The sequence below is a fragment of the Geotrypetes seraphini genome, chromosome 2 (assembly GCF_902459505.1).
Source record: "Geotrypetes seraphini chromosome 2, aGeoSer1.1, whole genome shotgun sequence".
NCBI classification, from domain to species: domain Eukaryota; kingdom Metazoa; phylum Chordata; class Amphibia; order Gymnophiona; family Dermophiidae; genus Geotrypetes; species Geotrypetes seraphini.
In genome coordinates this window covers 496861847-496881528 of record NC_047085.1, presented here as the reverse complement: position 1 = coordinate 496881528, position 19682 = coordinate 496861847, and the positions used below count along the sequence as shown (strand labels likewise).

The window sequence follows — 19682 nt, the reverse complement described above, 5'->3', positions numbered from 1 at the left end:
CAGTCCAGGTTCTGAGGCGTGACACTCAGGGTCGGTACCTTTTGGTGCGGGTGGTTGGACCTGGAGGGCCCTTTCGGATTTTGGTGGGATATGGCCCTAACAAATATCAACATTCCTTTTTTCAAAACTTGGTTAATATCTGTTTGCAGGATTCAGACTGTCCCCTGATTGTAGTGGGTGACTTGAATCAGGTAATGGACCCGGGCGTGGATCGCTCTGGGGGTTTGGGGATTTCGTCTGGGAGGCAGAATAGGGGAATTCCCTATCTTTGTCGAGCCCTGGGACTGGTGGATCCTTGGCGGCTATTGCACCCCACGGAAAGAGATTACACTCACCAGTCCAGAGCCCATGGTTCTTTCTCCAGAATTGATTATGCGCTTTTATCTGAGACACTGTTTGCTCAAGTCTCGGAGGCTACCATTGGCCCTCTTGAGGTGTCGGATCACCACATGATTTGGCTTGATGTTGCAGTGGGGGGCCCTGTGAGTTCGGGGGCGGGATGGCGATTTCCTGCGTACTTACATGAGGACACTCATTTTCGGGAATTTCTAATGACCAAATGGGAGGCTTATTGTTCCTTCAATGCACAACACATAGAACAACCTATTTTATTTTGGGACGCTGCTAAAGCGGTGTTGCGTGGCGATATTATAGCTTACGTTGCTTCTAGAACAAGACGTATTGCACATCGCATTGTACAACTTGAGCGTCATTCGCGGCAGTTGAAACGTGAACTGCTGAATGCCCCGTCGGTGGCCACTAACGATATGTATAAAACGGTTTTGGCTGAGTTGAATACCCTTATTCATGAACGCACAAAAAAGTTGTTATTCTATAGAAAGTTTCGATTTTACAAACACGGGAATAAGGCGGGGAGGTTGCTAGCCTCAGTAACTAAAAGTTGGTCGGGTTCTAGATATATTCCTATGATCCGAGAGGCCTCGGGGAACATATTGACCTCGGCAGTGGCAATTGCTGATAGTTTCAAAAATTATTTTGAGGCCTTTTATGCTTCCCCGGGTCCCTATATGGGTCCTGATGTGAGTGATTACTTGGAAGATGCGGGGATGCCCAAATTATCGCCAACCCAGAAATCTCGATTAGATAGACCCCTACACACTCAAGAGGTGTTGCGAGCAATACAAACATTGAAGACTTGCACGGCTCCGGGGCCGGATGGTTATTCTCCGGAGTTCTATAAGATCTTATCGTCGGTCCTGGGGGAGCCCTTGCTGAATTATTACTCGGCAGTTCGCGACCGCGGTGCATTTCCCTGTTATGCGAATGACGCTCTTATCACTCTGATTCCAAAGCCATCTAAACCGCCCACTGAGATCGAATCCTACCGGCCGATATCGCTCTTGAACGTTGACATAAAAATCTTAGCTCGGGTGCTGGCAGACAGGTTAGCACCTTTGCTGCCTTCTGTCATAGTGCCAGAGCAGGTGGGTTTTGTTCGGGAGCGGCACTCGGTTTTGAACGTTCGGAGAGTGTTGATGGCGTTCTCAAGGGCACAACATACTCAATGTCCGGGTTTGCTTGTCGGATTGGACGCGGCAAAGGCCTTTGACAAGGTTCAGTGGCATTATTTATTTCAGGTATTACAACATATAGGACTTCCGGACAGTTACCTGGCCTTGCTCCGACCGCTCTACACAGATCCCACTGCCTCGATTTTAGTTAATGGGGTGCGCTCTCCTGGCTTCCTTGTGGGCAGGGGGACACGCCAGGGATGCCCATTATCTCCGCTGCTCTTCTTGTTGTATTTGGACCCCTTGTTGCGAACTCTTCAGAGAGATGATGAGATTGTAGGATTGTCTGAGGGTTCTGCCCAGTTGCGGGTGTTGGCATTTGCGGATGACCTCTTACTCACTCTGGGGGATCCTCATCGATCCTTGTCCCGTGCGTTGGACATCCTTGACGAATTTCATCTTTACTCTGGCTTGACCCTTAACAAGCAGAAATCCCTGGCTTTGCCAACTTCAGATGCTGTACGTCAGGGTTGGCAGGGGGAGTTTCCATTGCAATGGGCTTCTTCCTCCTTGCGTTACCTGGGGGTGGTTATACCTCGGGACTTGGACAGGCTGTACACTGCAAACATCTTACCTCTACTCCGTCGTACGGAGTCTACTCTCACTAACTGGAGGCGATTTCCCTTGTCCCTTTCGGGCCGTATTGCCCTTTATAATATGATGATCCTACCCCAATGGCTCTATGTTCTACAGATGCTCCCCGTCATGCTCTCCCCCGCTCATGTATCTCAGCACAATTCTCACCTTAATGCATATCTATGGCAGGGGAAGCGGGCTAGGATTTCTTTATCCAAGTTGATGTTACCTCGTAGGAAGGGGGGGTTGGGTCTCCTGAGTGTTTCTAGATTTAACCTTGCTTGCCAGTTAAGACATGTCCATGATTGGTTCTGTGATACCAAATATTTTTCTTTACCGGAGATTGAATGCTATTGCTTTAAACCATACCATTTTAGTTATTTATTACATGCGCTACACTTGCCAGACTTACCACAGCTCCGCTCTCACCCACTTCTACCGGCTATGCGCAGAGCTTGGAAATCCTTGTGCAGACTGTTGAAGATCAATTCCAGGGTGACGTCTTGCTTGCCCATTGTTGGCAATGGCGATTTTTCACCTGGCCTGGATTCTGGCCCGTTTCATCGATGGACTTCAGTGGGACTTCAGTACATTTCTCAGGCTGTACAACACACGGGACTTCCTATCTCCTTTCCTGACTTAACCACACAGTTCCACTTCACGGTTGCTGATTGGTTTGCATACAGACAATTACAGCATTACTTACAGACTTTGACGCCGGCGGTGCTGTGTGAGGAGACCTACCTTAAACTACACGAAGTTCTTGGACTGACAACACAGGATCTGATACCCCTGAGAATGTATCATGGGTTGTTGCTTGACTGCCTGGGAGATATAGATTTTCCGGCCTTGGCCAGGAAATGGACGGAGGATTTGCAGGTGCCCATCTCAACAGCCATGATTCGAAGGGGACTTTGCCTGGGGAACGCCCTACGCCTCTCTTCTATGGAGTGGGAACGCAATTATAAATTCCTCTTGCGGGCTTTCTATCCTCCCAAAAGAGCTCATGTAATGGGAATTAGTGCGGAGCACGGCTGTGGTAAATGCGATCAACCCATGGCATCTCTTGGACATATGTTTTGGACCTGCCCACTGGTATCTGCCTTTTGGTTGCAATTGGTATCTGCTGTGGCCCAGCTATGGGGGTGCTCCTGGAGACTTCATCCGAGTTTCCTCATTTCTCTACAGATTCGTTTTCACCCGCCCAAGCCGGGCTGTTCGGCCTTTCTTAAGAGGACTATACTGCTGGGGAGGAAGTGTGTTCTGTTGCAGTGGCTTTCTTCTCAGCCCCCGACTTTTCAACAGTGGAGAGCATTAATGCTACAGCAGATGTTGCTGGAGCGCAGAGACATTGTGGACATGTCAACCAAGGCAGGCAGACTTTTTCGTCAATGTTGGTATTCTTTTAGTTTGACCTTCACTCCCTATGTTCGTAGACAACTCTGGGATGCTTGAGATGCTCCTTGTTTGTTTCTTATCCTGGTTTTAGTTGCTGCTGCCTGGGTGGGGTGGGAGGGGGGGTTGGGGGGGATTGGGAATTGACCTGGTATGGGAAAAAATGTTTTGTTTTCTTGTATGCTGTTTTTACGCTCTTGTTCAATAAACATATTTACACATAAGTAGCTGAGAACATAGCGCCTAAGTTAAGTGTTTAATTTCAAATCACTTTCATATAATTATTAGATATGTGAAGAGAAAGATATAGCTACTAATCATACGAAGTAAAAATACAGTCAAACCTTGGTTTGCGAACATAATTCGTTCCGGAAGCATGCTTGTAATCCAAAGCACTCGTATATCAAAGCAAATTTCCCCATAGGAAATAATGGAAACTCAGACGATTCATTCCAGAACCCAAAAACTTTAATACAAAATACTGTATGTACTCGTCTTGCAAGACCTCGCTCGTTTAGAACAGTCACCACACTCCCGCAACGTCAGAGAGAGAAGAAGCATCTTCTAGGAACATTTATAGGTTTTGATAATGCAAGAGGTACTCAATTTAAACTTTCCCTCCCTTCCAAGAAAGGAATTAAAGGAATCAAGAATTTCAGCCTCTCTGGCTTTTAATTTCTCCCAATTATGGAATGATCTTCCTTTGATTTTGAGGTGTCTTAGTTCCTTCCAATCGTTTCGTAAATCCTTGAAAACGTTTCTATTTGCTAAACACTTTGAAAATTCATTTCCGTGTATTTTAGTATTTTTTTTCAATTAATTTATTGTTCACCGTGTCGAGCTTCCCATGGTTGAAGACCCGGTATATAAGGCAAAGTGTTGGTTTAGTATATTGTATGTACCGTATTTGCCGGCGTATAAGACGACTTTTCAGTACCTTAAAATCCTCCCCAAAGTCGGGGGTCGTCTTATACGCCGGGTACTGTTTACGTGCCGGTCCGCAGAAAATTCCTGCCGGTCCGCACAGGACCGGCGAGATGGACCCGTTAAATTTTCTGCCCCGATGGTGTTTGCAGAAATCTTCTGTTCCTCCCAGCCTCGGGCGATCAAGACAGGCGGTCATTCCCTCTGTGAGTCTCGCCTATGCGGAAACAGGAAGTTGAAACAAAATAGGCGGGACTCAGAGAGGGAAGGTCCCGACGTTTGCAGCCTGTCTTGATCGCTGCCCCTGCTGAGTCGCCGAAGAGGGCCGCGGGGAAAGTGCAGGCAGAGAGAAGATGGTCAGCGTGCGCGGGGAGGTCAGCGTGTCGATTGGGGCCATCAGCAGCGTTTGTGGTGAGTCTGCCCACGTGCAGGATGCGGCGGGTAGGGGCCTCCGACTCGTCTTGGGCGGCTGGGCCTGCGGTGCAAAGCTGTTTTTGCCGGCTTGGGGGGGGGGGGGTCGCGAATCGGAAGAAGGGGTAGTCTTATACGGCAAGTATATAACAAACTCTATATTTTAACTGTAAAAGTTGGGGGGTCGTCTTATACGCCCAGTCGTCTTATACGCCGGCAAATACGGTACTTGTATTGCAAGACTTTGCTCGTTTATGACAGTCACTACACTCCCGCTGCACCAGAGAGAGAGAAGAACCACCGGCTCAGTTGTGATGATGTGACGTGCGTATACTGTATGTACTCGTATCGCAAGACTTTGCTTGTATATCAAGTAAAAATTTAATAAAATGTTTTTCTTGTCTTGCAAAACACTTGCAAACCAAGTTACTTGCAATCCAAGGTTTTACTGTATAAGGTTTGTTTTTTTGCCAGTGATGATATTTTGAGTATGTAAGAAGCTTAAATTAATAGACTTCTGAGGCGTTTTCCTTCATATTCTGTAAATTTGAAGTGATGAAGGTTAAGTGAAGAGGGTTTTTTTTGTGTGTGTGCGTGACTATGTTTATATCTTCCATACATAAACATTTCACTGACTCCCCCTCCCCCATCAGTCTCTTTCTTATGTATCTCTAGTAGGAATAGCTCCTATTGGTAAACATCTCTGAGCCCAATCTATGCTCTTTTCTCTTGCGTTTCCAATAGGAGTATCTTCTGTTAATAAACACCTCAGTGGCTTAGAGAAGCTCCTGCAGGAAATGCCAGCACTTGTATTCAAGGATCCCACTAGTTCCACGAGCAGATGTGAAAGGAGGGAGCCCTGGTGGTATAAAAGCAGTTCAACTCATGGTAAGTTATAGTTTAGAGCAATGTATCTCAACCTGTGTGTCTCCTGAGATTCCAAGTGTGCCGCGGCACACTGAGGAGGAAGAGAGGCGCCTGCCAGCAGACTTCCCTACGCGGTACGGCGCCAGTGTTGCCCGATTCGCCAAAGGCCTACATGTTTCCCCCTTCTTTCTAGCGTCCTCCGGCTTCTCCCCCTGGCCTCCCGATCTCACCTTTAAAGCTAATTACAGCAGGCTGCAGAGGATCGCTGGTAGGTAAAATGATTTTATTTTCAATATAGTGATTGAAATGTGTCAATTTTGAGAATTTATATCTGCTGTGTATATTGTGTGTATATGAAAAATGAATGGAAAAAATTGCATTACAATTAGTAAAGGGGATGGGATCTGGGGCAGAGCTTGGGTGGGCCTAGGGAGGACTGTGGTTGGGGTACTCGGTTGATATTTGTTAGACTTAGGGGGTACTTAGCTTGAAGTAGTTGAGAAACACTGCTGTAGGCAATCAGCTGGCGCCAGGACCTCTCCTTCGCTACGGCCCTCTTCCCTGCTGGCGCCCCCTACTGGCGTCTCGGGGCCCATCTGGAGCGCCTCTGCACATGCGTGGGCATTGACGTGATGGATGTCACATATATGCATGATGTCATCACGGCGACGTCTGCGCACTTCTGGGTGCTTCGAGCCATGGCCACTACTTTTAGTGTGCCCCGGCTTGAGAAAGTTTGAGAGACGGTGCTTTCCAGAATGCCAGATCTAGCCCAGAACAGTTGTAGATCAGATGCATTCATCAACTTGTGATTACCGTATTTTCGCGGATATAACGCGCACCTGTGTAAAACGCGCACAGGGGTATAGCGCGCAGAAATCACGATGATATGTACCAAAACTTTTCTATACCGCGCTCAGGCATATAACGCGCATGATGCCCGACGCTCCTTTCGCCCGCCCTGACTTTCCGTGCGCTGTCCCGACTCTCCGTTCACCCCCCTGACTTCCGTGCACTGCCCTGACTTTCCGTGCGCTGTCCCGACTCTCCGTTCACCCCCCCTGACTTTCCGTGCACTGTCCCCCCTTGAAGTCCTGTCCCCCCTTGAAGGTCTGTCCCCATCCTGAAAGCCTGATGCCCCCCCCCCGACGTCCGATACATCCCCCCCCCCCGGCAGGACCACTCGCACCCTCACCCCGAAGGACCGCCGACTCCCCAACAATATCGGGCAAGGAGGGAGCCCAAACCCTCCTGGCCACGGCGACCCCCTAACCCCACCCCGCACTACATTACGGGCAGGAGGGATCCCAGGCCCTCCTGCCCTCGACGCAAACCCCCTCCCCCCAACGACCGCCCCCCCCCCAAGAACCTCCGCCCGTCCCCCAGCCGACCCGCGACCCCCCTGGCCGACCCCCACGACACCCCCCCCCGCCTTCCCCGTACCTTTGTGTAGTTGGGCCAGAAGGGAGCCCAAACCCTCCTGGCCACGGCGACCCCCTAACCCCACCCCGCACTACATTACGGGCAGGAGGGATCCCATGCCCTCCTGCCCTCGACGCAAACCCCCTCCCCCCAACGACCGCCCCCCCCCCAAGAACCTCCGCCCGTCCCCCAGCCGACCCGCGACCCCCCTGGCCGACCCCCACGACCCCCCCACCCCCCTTCCCCGTACCTTTGGAAGTTGGCCGGACAGACGGGAGCCAAACCCGCCTGTCCGGCAGGCAGCCAACGAAGGAATGAGGCCGGATTGGCCCATCCGTCCTAAAGCTCCGCCTACTGGTGGGGCCTAAGGCGCGTGGGCCAATCAGAATAGGCCCTGGAGCCTTAGGTCCCACCTGGGGGCGCGGCCTGAGGCACATGGGCCAAACCCGACCATGTGTCTCAGGCCGCGCCCCCAGGTGGGACCTAAGGCTCCAGGGCCTATTCTGATTGGCCCACGCGCCTTAGGCCCCACCAGTAGGCGGAGCTTTAGGACGGATGGGCCAATCCGGCCTCATTTCTTCGTTGGCTGCCTGCCAGACAGGCGGGTTTGGCTCCCGTCTGTCCGGCCAACTTCCAAAGGTACGGGGAAGGGGGGGGGGGGGGGCGGGGGGGTCGGCCAGGGGGGTCGCGGGTCGGCTGGGGGGGCGGTCGGAGGTTCTTGGGGGGGGCGGTCGTTGGAGGGAGGGGGGTTTGCGTCGAGGGCAGGAGGGCCTGGGATCCCTCCTGCCCGTAATGTAGTGCGGGGTGGGGTTAGGGGGTCGCCGTGGCCAGGAGGGTTTGGGCTCCCTTCTGGCCCAACTACACAAAGGTACGGGGAAGGCGGGTGGGGGTGTCGTGGGGGTCGGCCAGGGGGGTCGCGGGTCGGCTGGTGGACGGGCGGAGGTTCTTGGGGGGGGCGGTCGTTGGAGGGAGGGGGGTTTGCGTCGAGGGCAGGAGGGCCTGGGATCCCTCCTGCCCGTAATGTAGTGCGGGGTGGGGGTAGGGGGTCGCCGTGGCCAGGAGGGTTTGGGCTCCCTCCTGGCCCGATATTGTCGGGAAGTCGGCGGTCCTTCGGGGTGGGGGTGCGAGTGGTCCTGCCGGGGGGGGGGATGTATCGGACGTCGGGGAGTCGGCCGGGCAAGAGGGCTTGGGCTCCCTCTTGCTCCGATCGTGGATGCGGGTGCGGGTGGGAGCGCGTGCGAGCGGTCGTTCGGGGTGGGGGTGCGAGCGGTCCTGCTGGGGGGGTGAATCGGGCGTCGGGCGGGGACTATGTTTAAAAACTTTTCTATACCGTGCTCAGGCATATAACGCGCGAGGGGTATGCGCGGTACGTAAAATCACGTATAACGCGCGCGTTATATCCGCGAAAATACGGTAATATCTTTCCTGTTTAATATATTGGAAATACTATTAAGAACAATAAGAACATAAGCAATGCCTCCACTGGGTCAGACCTGAGGTCCATCGCGCCAAGCAGCCCGCTCACGCGGCGGCCCAACAGGTCCAGGACCTGTACAGTAATCCTCTATCTATACCCCTCTATCCCCTTTTCCAGCAGGAAATTGTCCAATCCTTTCTTGAATCCCAGTACCGTACTCTGCCCTATTACGCTCTCTGGAAGCGCATTCCAGGTGTCCACCACACGTTGAGTAAAGAAGAACTTCCTAGCATTTGTTTTGAATCTGTCCCCTTTCAACTTTTCCGAATGCCCTCTTGTTCTTTTATTTTTCGAAAGTTTGAAGAATCTGTCCCTCTCTACTCTCTCTATGCCCTTCATGATCTTGTAAGTCTCTATCATATCCCCTCTAAGTCTCCTCTTCTCCAGGGAATCTTTTATTTAACAGAATTTGAAATATCGCCTCTCGTAAGTTACTTCGGAGCTACTAATTACTTACATTGAATGGAAATGCCTGGTATGTATTTTCCCCTGCACAGTTATCAGAGAAAATAAAATGGTCAGATGCTGGAGTCCACCTTGGGGGGTCAGTGCCCAAGAAAAAGATCTGGGTGTCATTGCAGACAATGTGTAGTGGCGGCCAAAAAAGCAAACGAAATGCTAGGAATTAGTAGACACAAGACTAAGAATGTCATAATGCCCCTGTATCGCTCCATGGTGTGATTTCATTTGGAGTATTGCGTTCAATTCTGGTCTCCTTATCTCAAGAAAGATATAGCGGCACTAGAAAAAGTTCAAAGAAGAGCGACCGAGATGGTAAAGAGGATGGAACTCCTCTCGTATGAGGAAAGACTAAAACGGTTAGGGCTCTTCAGCTTGGAAAAGAGACGGCTGAGGGGAGATATGATTGAAGTCTACAAAATCCTGAGTGGAGTAGAACGGGTACAAGTGGATCGATTTTTCACTCCGTCAAAAATGACAAAGACTAGGGGACACTCGATGAAGTTACAGGGAAATACTTTGAAAACCAATAGGAGGAATTTTTTTTTCACTCAGAGAATAGTTAAGCTCTGGAACGCATTGCCAGAGGATGTGGTAAGAGCAGATAGTGTAGCTGCTTTTAAGAAAGGTTTGGACAAGTTCCTGGAGGAAAAGTCCATAGTGACAGACATGGGGGTGGCCACTGCTTGTCCTGGATCGATTGCATGGCATGTTGCTACTATTTGGGTTTTGGCCCAGTCAGTGACATAAAGCCCCGGGTGTTTTGGTGGGGGCGCCGGCACCTCTCCATCCCCCCTTTTCCTCACCCGCCGCGCACATACCTCCAGTTCCCGGCCACCTTGCCTCTTGCTCTTCGCCGGTGAACAACAGCTCCGACCTGCTTGTGCCAGCCTCGGCGCTCCCCTCTGACGTTACTTCTGGGACCAGCGACTATGAAGTGATGTCGGAGGGAGAGCCGACGCTGGCAAGGGTAGCAAGTTAGAGATGATGCTCACGCCGGGGAGCTGAACAAGGGAAGGGAAGGGGCACCCCGTTATCCTCTTGTCCACTGCCCTGGGTGCCTCCCACCCTCGCTTCGTACTTATGACCTGGATTGGCCACCGTGAAGACAGGATAGTGAGGCCGATGGACCACGGGTGTGACCTAGTAAGGCTCTTCTTATGACCACAGAAGTCACCAGTTCCTCAGTACTGAAGCTTTCTCTGCTTTGTGTTACAGAAACTTGGGAAAACCAGAGAGAGAGAGCTGTAAGAAAGGCGACACCCCCTCAGTAAGTGGAGACAGACGTCCCTATCACACCATGTGCATAAGGCAAGCGGCGTGGGGGTAGGGAGAGGCCTTGCGCTGTTCAGAAGAATACTTGAATCAAGATCCTGAAAGGAACACGCCCTCACGGTCTGCAAAGCAAGAACACGAGCAAACTGACGAGAAATTCACAAAGAGAGTGAGCAGATATTCATCATACCCTTTGGGAAGGAAAATAAAAGTCACCCAGACACAAGAGCACTCCTTGACAAACAGGTGAGAAGTAAAGAATCCCCTGTCTCCTCTCGACACTTCTTCAATACACGGGTAAAAGATTGGAGAATGACACGGGGGACACATTTTTACCCGTCACCGCGGGAACTCATGTTCCCGTCCCATCCCCGCAAATTCTTTTCCTGTCCCTGTCCCATTCCTGCAAACTCTGTCCTCATCTGCACAAGCTTCAAACACTTTAAAATCATAAGTGTTCGAGGCTTGTGCGGTTAAGGCAGAGCTTACAGGAATGGGACAGGGACAGGAAAAGAATTTGCGGGGATGGGACGGGAAAATGAGTTCCTGCAGGGAGGGGGAAAAAATTGTCCCCGTGTCTTCTCTACACTGCGCCATTCTAGAAATCAAAATGTAGTAAAAGTGAGCCAAGTAAAGGACAGTCAAGCCATTGTGACATCACTGATGAGGTTGGCTCTTTAGGCATTGGTGGAATGAGGCATTATGATGTCACAATCCCAGCTCTGGTCTGGTTATCAGTGGCTGAAACTTTTCACACTATTTATTCAAGACTCACTCCAAGGCCTGAATCATTAAATGATTAATCACAGGGTCCCCCTGATGCGGATGGGTGGTAGGGTGGGTAAGTAGGTGAGAAATTTACTCTTTGACTATATTATTAGATAAAAACTTTGATTCGTGGTATTAATCAGAGGATGATTGTAACTCTGTTGTTTTGACATTGGCATTATATACAATGTTTTGTCTGTTTATTAAAAAATATTGAAACATAACGGGGAGTCTTTTTTTTTCAGTTCAAAAAAATTTTTATTGGTTTTTGGAAAACATAAAAAAACATAAGTACAAAAAGAAGAGCTCTAAATTGCCTAGCATGCCTTAGTAAAAGACCCTCAATATGCCCTTAATTAATTAATTAATTAACCTAATCTCCTTGCCTACCTGCTTGAGGACTCTTTTCCCTGCTTTGCTCCAGCACAGATAAGTTGTTTTTTTATATGTTTTGATGTTGTTTTATATGTTTTATTTGTTTTGTTGTTGAAGATATACAGTGGTGCCTCGCATAACGGACGCCTCGTACAGCGAACGCTGCGCATAACGAACTTTTTGTCTTGCTCCCTATAACGAACTTCGTTTCACACAACGAAGTCGCCCGAGGGGCCCGGGGGGGGGGCAGAACTACTCTCGCCACTTCCTAATGTGAGCCGGGAACAGCAGCACCCTCCTGTCTGAATGCAGTGTTCCATCATCTCCCTCCACCTTACCTTAGATGCCGAGTTTTCCGGCTTTCTTTTTCGGCCAGCCACACACTTTCAAAGAGCAGCACATGCGCGCATGCTCTGTTGTTCAATCTTCTCCTCTGACGCAACCGGAAACCGGAAGTTGCAGGAGAGGAGAATATTGATCAACTTCAGCAGCTGCGCGTGCACAGCTTTTTGAAAGCGTGCGGCTGGGTGAAAAAGAAAGCTGGCAAACTCTGCATATAAGGTGAGGTGGAGGGAGGGAAATGTAGGGCTGCAGAACGAATTATTTTGTTTTACATGTATTCTTATGGGAAAACGCGTTTCACACAACGAACATTTCACATAACAAACTTGCTCCTGGAACGGATTAAGTTCGTTGTGTGAGGCACCACTGTATTTAAAGTGCTGTGATTGAAAAAGAAGAGATTTCTGCTGATGGGGCAACGCCATAGTCTGGTCTCTCAAATCCTTTTTTCTGAGCACTAACAAGACAATACATTATATTCTACTTATTATGTACCAGGGATTGTTTTCTGTTTTAGACTTTCATGGATTCTCTCAGGCAGAAGAATCCTGCTGTGACTGTCCTGGTCCATGAAATGATAACAAAACCTCTCCTGCATCCTTCTCCTTTTTTTTGCTGTTTTCCAGTTGCTGGACATAACGCCACATCGTTACGCCACTTCTCAACCAGTGGCTGTGCCTGCCGCCTGCTATGTTTCAACTTATCGGAGAACTTTCCCTTCAGCAGCGCAGTTGAGACGACCCTCCTCAGCTTTGTCTTCTGATTAACCTTGAATAGCGATGCAATCGAACCTGTTGGCCGTGTGCGAGACGGACGGAACCTGGGCTTTGGCAGCTGAAGGAGCATGACCTTTTTAAACTGCAAAATGGGTTTGTAGTAGAGTGCCCGGAAAGCCCTGAGTCTAACCTTTGAACAAAGACTGCGTGATTTGCCGCTATCCCCCATACATAAAGATATGGCTTCCACAATCTTTATATTTTTATTTACATAAGGTAAAAATATATATATAATGTATAGTTTTGCTATAAATTTTATTATTTATATGTGTAAAGGTAAAAGGTTTTTTTTTCTTTGGCGTGTATTGTCATCACCGCCACCCGATAAACAAGGACAATTGTTACTGCCCCTATTGTAAGCCTGGTTATGTCCAGGACCCTTTGTTTACTGTGTCAAAGCTGCACAGAATCTAAGACTGGGACCGGGAACTGGTCTGGAAGCAATTAACCCTTATAGGGTGGATAATTTGTTTTCTCTGAATCTAGGGTAGAATAATCATATACTACCTCATATGTTTCGGTATATAATAATGATAAGAGTTTTAATTATGTCCACTTTTCTGTACAATGTAAAACTCTCCCCGCTTGGGGTGCTGTATTTGTTCTCACCCTTTATCCTGTGGTTTGATGCACTTCCGGTTTCGTAAGTCAACATTTAACTTTGAATTGCATCAGTGCAATTTTGGGGTTGGTTTTTTTTTTTGCAATGAGATAATGTGAAGAACATTGGAGTGTCTGAGTTGTTCCCCTCCTCCTTACGGCTGGACAGAGTATAATTTGTATCTATTTCATTACAGAGACAGAACATAAGAACAGCCTTACTGGGTCAGACCAATGGTCCATCAGGCCCAGTAGCCTGTTCTCAAGGTGGCCAATCCAGGTCACTAGTACCCGGCCAAAACCCAAGGTGTAGCAATATTTCATGCTACGATGCAGGGCAATCATTAGAAATATAAGCCTTACCCATAATGTAGGTGGGAGGCTCTATTACAGTGATCTCAAAGTCCCTCCTTGAGGGCCGTAATCCAGTCGGGTTTTCAGGATTTCCCCAATGAATATGCATTGAAAGCAGTGCATGCACATAGATCTCATTCATTGGGGAAATCCTGAAAACCCAACTGGATTGCGGCCCTCAAGGAGGGTCTTTGAGACCCCTGCTCTATTATATGCAAATAATTTGCCTCTGCTAAGAGAGAAGCCATTGAGGAAAAACTAAGATCTCCCAAATACCTGGGGCTGTCTATTTTGTGGATTCTGTTTTCTTTTGGTTAATATCATGTAGTGTGAATTTTTTTTTTTTTTAGTCCCTCCCCCTCCTCCTTAAACCTCACAACCAGCCTCTGTTGGACTATAGCCTCATGAGTTTTTACTCTTAGCTAGCTAGGAGTTTCTCGTATTTTATATCCCTCCCGTCCACTCCAGCAACAATTTTTAGCTGGAGCCATATACCAGGGCACTCAAGGTGGGAGTACTCCTGTCAGTCTGGCCAATAGGTAACAGTGGCCCCCTTTTCTCAAGCTGCATTAGGGTTTTTTTTATCGCCAGCTGCTGCGGTAAAAGCTCCGACGCCCATAGGAATTCTATGAGCGTCGGAGCTTTTTCCACAGCAGGCAACAATAATTTTTTTTAAACCCTAACATGGCTTGAGGAGAGGGGGGAGGGGCAGTGTGAGACACTTGAGATGCTCTCCCTGGCGGCATGCTCGGCTGTGGCTCGACGGAACGGGATTCAAAGCTAGATTTTCTGTACTGCAGTGTACACAGAGCCAGCTGAGCTATAGCGATTTAAGATAGTGCAATGCAGCACAGCGGCCGCACAGTGCAAAAGGTTAGGCTGTGATGTTTTGCCCGAGGGTAGGACAACACAAAGGGGAATCGTGACAAAAGGTCGATTTTTTCTTCACAAGATGCCCAAATCTTCCAATTAGACCAGGGGTAGGGAACTCAGGTCCTCGAGAGCCGTATTCCAGTCGAGTTTTCAGGATTTCCCCAATGAACATGCATGGGATCTATTTGCATGCACTGCTTTTAGTGCATATTCATTGGGGAAATCCTGAAAACCCGACTGGAATACGGCTCTCGAGGACCGGAGTTCCCTATCCCTGAATTAGACAATGGTGGTAATGACTTACAATATACATATGTTTTTTTAATTTAAAATTCAGCATTAAAACCCAACAAGACCATGGTTTGGTTCATGCCTGGATAAGGGATCGTTGTATAATAAAATAAATGATTTCTCTTTGCTGTTTCTCTTTCCCTACTCTTCTTTCGCCTGCATTTTTTCCTTGCAGTGATCTTAACCAGGAAACTAGTTGCTGCTGACGTTTTAGCCGTTCTCGTACTGAACATTTACATTTATTTATTTGGTATACTGCAAATCTCCTTAAATCTAAGCTAAACGTATTAGGGCACAATAAAAACTTTTAAAATCCAGGAAGTCGCAATATAAATAGAAAAGGGGAAAATAGGGAGAAGTAGACCCATTAAGAGGAAAAAATTGAGGCCTTCTTTTATCTAGCTGCGTTAGGGTGTTGTTGTTTTTTATTGCTGGCCGCTGTGGTAAAAACTCTGACGCTCATAAAATTCCTATGAATGTCGGAGCTTTTACCGCGGTGGCCGGCGATAAAAAAAAAAAAAACCCTAACATGGCTTGGTAAAAGGGAGCCAAAAGGAGGTCTAGTAACAATTGAATTTACCAAGAGGTGGGAGGTTGGTCAGAGAGCAAATGTGGTCGTAGCCCAATTTGTCAGAAGTTCTGTGTTCATGATTTACAGTCGTTTGCAATAGTTTAGGTATCCTTGTTCAAGCCGTATATTTCAATTAATCTCCAAGTCGACAGAAGCCGATCCAACCTTTTCTTTTTAACTTTTTAAAATGTACACAACCAAGTTTACAAAGGAGATACAGAGATGGAATGTCGAGAAATAACATTCTTCAATTAACCCAGATCATGAGAAAATGCAATTACTAACATAAAAGAAAAGTAAACAGGCTATTAAAAAAAAAAAAAAAAAACCACCTTTCTAACATTAAGATTATCCATGTACTCCAAAATCGTCGTAGATCTTGTCTTTGATGTCAAGAGTTCCGTATAATTTCTGTTTCTTAAAGATCCTGAAGTTGCTATCTGGAATCGTTTACCCCCCACCCGCCTTTTTACTGAGCCACGGCTTAAATGCTCCGGCACTCAGAATTCCTATAAGCGCCTGAGTGTTTAGAATAAGAATAATAATCAGTTTGGGGCCCGTTGACATCCTTTGTCACTTCAACATAGTTGTCTTTTATTTTGTTTATTTTTATACATATCCAGGACTGGGAGGGGGGAATTCTTTTGGTTTTATTCTTGATTAAATGGTTGGTTGGGAGGGGAGGGATATTTTTCTTTTGCATTGTTATTGATGGAATTTAAGTGCTTACGTTGATTATTAATGTCTATATAATTCCTGGCACTTTGTATTAGTTTTGAAAATTAATAAAGTTAAAAAAATAGAAAAATCAGATTATATACCGGAGGGCTATGAAGTTCTACACAAAATTTTTTAAAAAATACAATTTAAAGAAGTTAGATAATATTAGAAAAGTTAGAAAAGCAGGTAATTAAAAATAATACTTTGATAATCTAGATGGTTAATTACAGAGTCCTTGCCTGTTAACTACCTAAGTACTTCATGAACAAATAGGTCTTTAAATGTCTCCTAAAGTCCACATAGGAGTCAGAAACATATAAGGTGTTCCATATCCTTACCCCATAATACTGCTTAATATGAAAAAAGATATTGATGATTTTTAAATTTACAACCTCTTAACACAGGGGTTTGCGAACTCCGGTCCTCGAGAGCCGTTTTCCAGTCGGGTTTTCAGGATGTCCTCAATGAATATGCATGAGTTCTATTTGCATGCACTGATTTCAATGCATATTCATTGGGGACATCCTGAAAACCAGACTGGAATACGGCTCTCGAGGACCGGAGTTCCCTACCCCTGCTCTAACAGGTGGAAAATCAAAATTCAAATGCGAAGTTCTCTTATGTCTATTGGTTGCAAAAGAAAAGAGCTCAAGTTGTATATTTGGGAGATAAGCCAAACAGACCGCGGCTCAGTAAAAGAGGACCTTGGCAATTTTGTAGTTCTCTTGCTTTGTAGATTGAATTAGCTCTATTGTCAAATACTCGGCTGCTTAGAGAAATCCATGGTGGTTGAAAGAAGACGGCACAACGGCCACAAGTTGAAGAGAGTCGAGGGTATTTGTTCAACCATGTAGATGTCTTCACCAGACTAATTGAAGGCCTAACAACAAGCAGTAAAGAAGAATCTTTTGCACCTACCATATTCCTTTTCACTATTTTTAAGCAGTTTAAGCAACAAATATAATTCTACATTAAAATATGCGGAACGATGTCATGTTTAACTTTGTACTGAGTAGAGGGTTTATCAGCTGCTGTGAGTTCCTGTTGTAGTCTCGAGACTACAATGGGAACTCACGGCAGCCATTTTGATGACGGCTCTGCACGGGGCAGGAGCTTAGGAAGATCACTCCTGCCCCGTGTCACCGCTAGACCACCAGATAAGGTCTGGGGAAGGTTCGGGATTGTAGGAGGGAGGCAGGGGTGAGTCAGAGCCGGCCCGAAAAGTTATCCGCAATTTTTCAATATTCATGGGCCGGCTCTGCCCCTAACCCCAGCGAATATGGAAGAAGGAGTGTATAGTAATTGATCAAGACCTCAGCACTGGGGGAACTGCAACGATGTTTCACAGTTTTTACCCTGGGCCGATGACATATCTGACCAGCACCGAATGACTACCTAAATGAGTCTGCTCCGTACATCATCAAGTCCTGTCTTTATTACAAATATATATATCTTTGTGAAAAAAAGTTATATATTATTTTACAGACAGTGCTCTGAGTGAAAAGAAATCTAAAATGCTTATAAGCGAATCCGCAAACTATATTTTTTTATAAAAAAAAAAAACCAACAATAATAATGTCGTTCAAAATATAGTAATGAAATTAAAGCAGTTTATCTGAGTCCCACAGAAGTACTGTTACTGCCTGACAGAGCTCCGTTTCGCTTGCTTCGTCAGGAGCAGAAACGGGTAATTCTTCGTGAAAAATATATAGGACAGCCGAGATCTTTTGCTGTTGTAATGTTCTTCACAAATCTGAGCTTTTTCAGAGCCTTCCCCAGGTACTTTCTGGACTGAATGTAGGGGTCCTCTCAAGATAGATGTGGATAGAGTTTGTATCGTTGTTACTGCTTTTACCAAGAAAATGTTGAATAAATTACAACCAAAGGTTCGAGAGCATTGTGTTTCCATAGTATCGTTTGTTTGGATCTGTTCTTCTTATCCTGTGGTAACTTGGGTCTTCTTGTTTTTGCTGGTTCTACTGAAAATTCGGCAGTCAGAAAGCATTCAATATTTGTTGGCTATTGGCCCTGACGCAGTGGACCAACAACAGTGTCCACGAAACGCTGGCCGCGTTGGCTTAGCCACAAAAAAGGCTAAATAAAGAATCGGACGTGAAAGCCATAAAGAAAAATTGCTTGAGATAAGTAATTCAGCTGCCTATCAAATAATAATACACTTTGTATATGCTTCAACCTTAAACTTTATATGATTGAATTTTAGTATTTAAGTTTCACCTTTAAAAGTTTTGGATTTTTAATCACTATATTTAAGCTCTACTTAAGAAAAGTTTCAAAAAATCAAAGTTAGGTTGTTGGCCTATGACTGGAGTATGGAGCTATAAGAATACGCTGACAGTCTAGTCCATGATAGGACTACGTGTATGCTCCGAATCTGAGGCCTTGTTTCCTGAATAAGATTATGATACTTACACAGTGTATTTTGCATATTAAGTGGTAACTATTTTCTACAGAACAAAGACCCAGAGATGTGAAGTAGAGAATGACACGGGGGCAAATTTTTTTCCCATCCCGTCCTTGCCCAATTCCTGCAAGTTCCGTCCTCATCTGTACAAGCCTCAAACACTTTAAAATCATTAAGGCCCAAATTCTGTAACCAGTGGCTAAAGTTAGGCACCTATTTCAGAGACGCCCATCTAAATTGAATAACAAGCTCAATTAAGCTTTTTAATCAGCACTGATTGAAACCTAGGCGCCTATCGAGAAAGCGCGATTCTGTAACAAGGCGCCTCTAAAAATTTAGGCGGCCTTCAAAAAAAATAGGCGCTATGTGTGTCATGCGTGGGCGTGGCTGCAGGTTAGGCGCCTTGTTGCAGAATCATTGCTCTTAAGCGTGCTTATGCGCTCAGCTAGGCCCCCAACCTTTGGGTGCTTCTTATAGAATTTGCCCTTAAGGGTTTGAGGCTTGTGTGGTTAAGGCAGAGCTTACAGGAATGGGACAGTGACAAAATTCATGGGGACGGGACGGGGAAATCGAGTTCCCGCGGGGTCAGGGAAAAATTTGTCCCCGTGTCATTCTCTAATGTGAAGCTTCTGCATTGCTCTTTGAGCAATTTCAACAATGGAAAAGGAAATATCATTTTTTTTTTTTTTTTTTACATTTGTGACCTCTCTCCCAGTATAGTAACATAGTAGATGACGGCAGATAAAGACCCGAATGGTCCATCCAGTCTGCCCAACCTGATTCAATTTAAATTTTTTTATTTTTTCTTCTTAGCTATTTCTGGGCAAGAATCCAAAGCTTTACCCGGTACTGTGCTTGGGTTCCACCTGCCGAAATCTCTGTTAAGACTTACTACACCCTCCCAGCCATTGAAGCCCTCCCCTGCCCATCCTCCACCAAACGGCCAGACACAGATACAGACCTTGCAAGTCTGCCCAGTACTGGCCTTAGTTCAATATTTAATCTTATTTTTTGATTCTAGACCCTTTGTGTTCATCCCAGGCTTCTTTGAACTCAGTCACAGTAACATAGTAAATAATTGCAGAGAGAGAAAAAAAAAAAGACTACCCAGTCCATTCATTCTGCCTACCTGTGATCTCTCAATTTTTCATATAGAACCCATTACCATCTCCCCATTTCTCGTGTATTTGGCTTCTTCTCTCAACCCTTTAATCACCTCTGCCCTCCGCATCTAGCCCAATCATGCCCCAAA

The 19682-nt window shown here is 46.6% G+C and overlaps 1 protein-coding gene across 15 annotated transcripts in view; it reads left to right on the top strand.

The window, feature by feature from the left end:
- LOC117354441 overlaps positions 1-17605 on the top strand; it is a 238688-nt gene extending 221083 nt beyond the window's left edge. For 14 of the 15 annotated variants that reach the window (XM_033932006.1, XM_033932001.1, XM_033931998.1 and 11 more), the window contains 3 exons: positions 5583-5726; positions 10282-10584; positions 12450-17605. In XM_033932006.1, the coding sequence (XP_033787897.1) occupies positions 5583-5726; positions 10282-10337 (200 nt within the window). In that variant the 3' untranslated portion in view covers positions 10338-10584; positions 12450-17605. The remainder of the gene's footprint in view (positions 1-5582; positions 5727-10281; positions 10585-12449) is intronic. The other variant, XM_033931992.1, reaches the window with a different exon arrangement.
- The last annotated feature ends 2077 nt before the right edge of the window (positions 17606-19682 follow it).